Consider the following 2500-nt stretch of genomic DNA (forward strand, 5'->3'; position numbering starts at 1 on the left):
AGTGTGTCTTTGGCTAGTAAGAGTAACATATATTAGCCATTTTTGCTGATTAGGGAAACATTTAGAGCTAATTTAGAGCCCAGCTCACATGTGTATCCATTTTGGATTTTTTGGGGGGAAATTGTCATTTTTGTGTTGGGCATTACACTGCAATGCAATGCAGAATGTGTTTCATATACCGTAGGTAGAAAAAGTATGTTTTCAAAATATTTTAGTGGCAAGAATGCTCACATAAATAAATGAAAGGACGTCTGAACAGTAATTTACAGTAATTACATGCCAGTCAAGTCTGTCTGTCTATCTATCTATCTATCTATCTATCTATCTATCTATCTATCTATCTATCTATCTATCTATCTATCTATCTATCTATCTATCTATCTATCTATCTATCTATCTATCTATCTATCTATCTATCTATCTATCTATCTATCTATCTATCTACACCAATTCTATCTATCTATCTATATTGTTCTGCTCTCGGAGGAGGCGGACGTGTTTCTTCAGAGCTCCTGAGCTCTCTTTTCCCCTCCCTTCCCCTCTCCCCTCTCCCCTCCTCCTCTCACTATCTCTTCCCCGGCTGCTGCACTCTGTCTTGTCTGACTTTAATTTTCTGCTGAGACTCCACGCTGTCCTGTTCTCCTGAAAAGAAATTAACAATGGATTTGGTCAACTGGTCTTTCAACGCAATTGACACCATCTTTTCGAAGATCAAAGTGGGTTCGGGGGAGCCCAACTGTCCTGATGGGACGACGGCGGCTGGCTATGTGATGGACTCGTGGGGAAGTGGAACGTCATGTGTCTGGCTCCGTTAAACATTGAGGACGTAGAAGATGTCTACACTTTCGGCTACTTGGTGGCAAGTTCCTTGGGAATTGGATTATCCTTGGGACTGCTGTACCGCATTTGCTCAAAGATATGGGCAGCCATTAGGGGCCCCAGGCTGTCCGGCTCAATTGACCGGTTGGGCAGTGAGATTCGAGCACAGAATGTGGTCGTGAATCGCGCTTTGGAGGGTTTGTGGCAGGTCAGCGCCAGATGGACAAATTGACTGAAGTGATTGTGGCCGAACATCGCCACCTTGAAGCGATTGATCGCCGCATTGATGGACTTGTCGCGCACGATCGCCAGATGGAATCGATCGGTTTGGAGATAGGTTGCTCGAAATTCTGCTGTACGTGAAACGTGTGGCCAGTCACATGAGAATTACCGCAGAATCGTAAAAGGAATGTCTGCAATAACCCAAACATAAATCTTATTTTGCTTTGGCGCCCCAGCTGCAGCTGCAGCGACCTGACCAAGGTCAGGACTCTTATCTCTCCTTGGAGGACAAGCAATGTCTGGACTCTCTGCCTCCCTCAACTACCACAGGCACCTGGAGACGTTTTTCACTTGCTATGGGACAGTGCAAGGCCGTCCCTGGGACGGTTTGAGCTATGGCTCAGAGTGGGGTGATAAGCTATCCAGTGCCCACCCCTCCCCTCTCTTCAACGCCTCCTCCGCGCTTTCTGACCCCCCTCCCCCCCCCCCCCCTCCCCCCGGTTTTGTACAATGTCTGCGTCTCCACTGCTTATAGCCATAATGAGGTTTTTTGTCTATACCTTGATGTTGTGTTTGCAATGTGGAGCTATGGAATCTTTTTCTCCTCATCCTTACCCAATGTTGTCTAACACTTGTCTAAAACCAAGATTTGTGAAGGTGGATGCGCGCAGTAGCGCAGTTCGTCCCAGGTGTACTAAACTTTGTATTAGTTTAAGCTGCTACTAAGTATTGTACCCGAAACACAATTTCGTTGCCTTTTTGACAATTGACAATGACAATAAACTCTTGATTGATTGATCTATCTATCTATCTATCTATCTATCTATCTATCTATCTATCTATCTATCTATCTATCTATCTATCTATCTATCTATCTATCTATCTATCTATCTATCTATCTATCTATCTATCTATCTATCTATCTACACCAATTCTATCTATCTATCTATCTACACCAATTCTATCTATCTATCTATCTGTCTGTCTATCCTCCTTTTTCTCTTCCCTCACCCCCCCCCCCCCCCTTAGTAACAATAGAATCATTAATTAATAAAAAAACAAATGAACATTTAACATTGGACATATAACATTGAACATATAACATATAGAAAAGAAATAGGTAAATATAGAATGGAAAGACACAAGTAATAATAAAATAATAATAATAATATACGTATGTGGTGAGATTTGAAATAGCAGCATTGTAAGCAGCATGTTGTACATAATTATATGTATGTCATGTGTGTGTTTGCTTCAGTTTACAAAAGAATGACATCACTTCGGAGGGAGTGAAACGAATAGCAGAGTCTCTGAAGAAAAATCAGACATTGCAGGATCTCAAGTAAGCTGTGTGTGTGTGTGTGTGTGTGTGTGTGTGTGTGTGTGTGTGTGTGTGTGTGTGTGTGTGTGTGTGTGTGTGTGTGTGTGTGTGTGTGTGCGTGTGCGTGCATGATTGAAT

General features: G+C 42.6%; 1 protein-coding gene across 1 annotated transcript in view; it reads left to right on the forward strand.

Moving 5' to 3' along the window:
- nlrc3 (NLR family, CARD domain containing 3) overlaps positions 1-2500 on the forward strand; it is a 36548-nt gene that overhangs the window by 23841 nt on the left and 10207 nt on the right. The window contains exon 11 of the mRNA XM_063221395.1: positions 2300-2383. Within this exon, the coding sequence (XP_063077465.1) occupies positions 2300-2383 (84 nt within the window). The remainder of the gene's footprint in view (positions 1-2299; positions 2384-2500) is intronic.

The sequence above is a fragment of the Engraulis encrasicolus genome, chromosome 17 (genome assembly GCF_034702125.1).
Source record: "Engraulis encrasicolus isolate BLACKSEA-1 chromosome 17, IST_EnEncr_1.0, whole genome shotgun sequence".
Classification (NCBI taxonomy): Eukaryota; Metazoa; Chordata; class Actinopteri; order Clupeiformes; family Engraulidae; genus Engraulis; species Engraulis encrasicolus.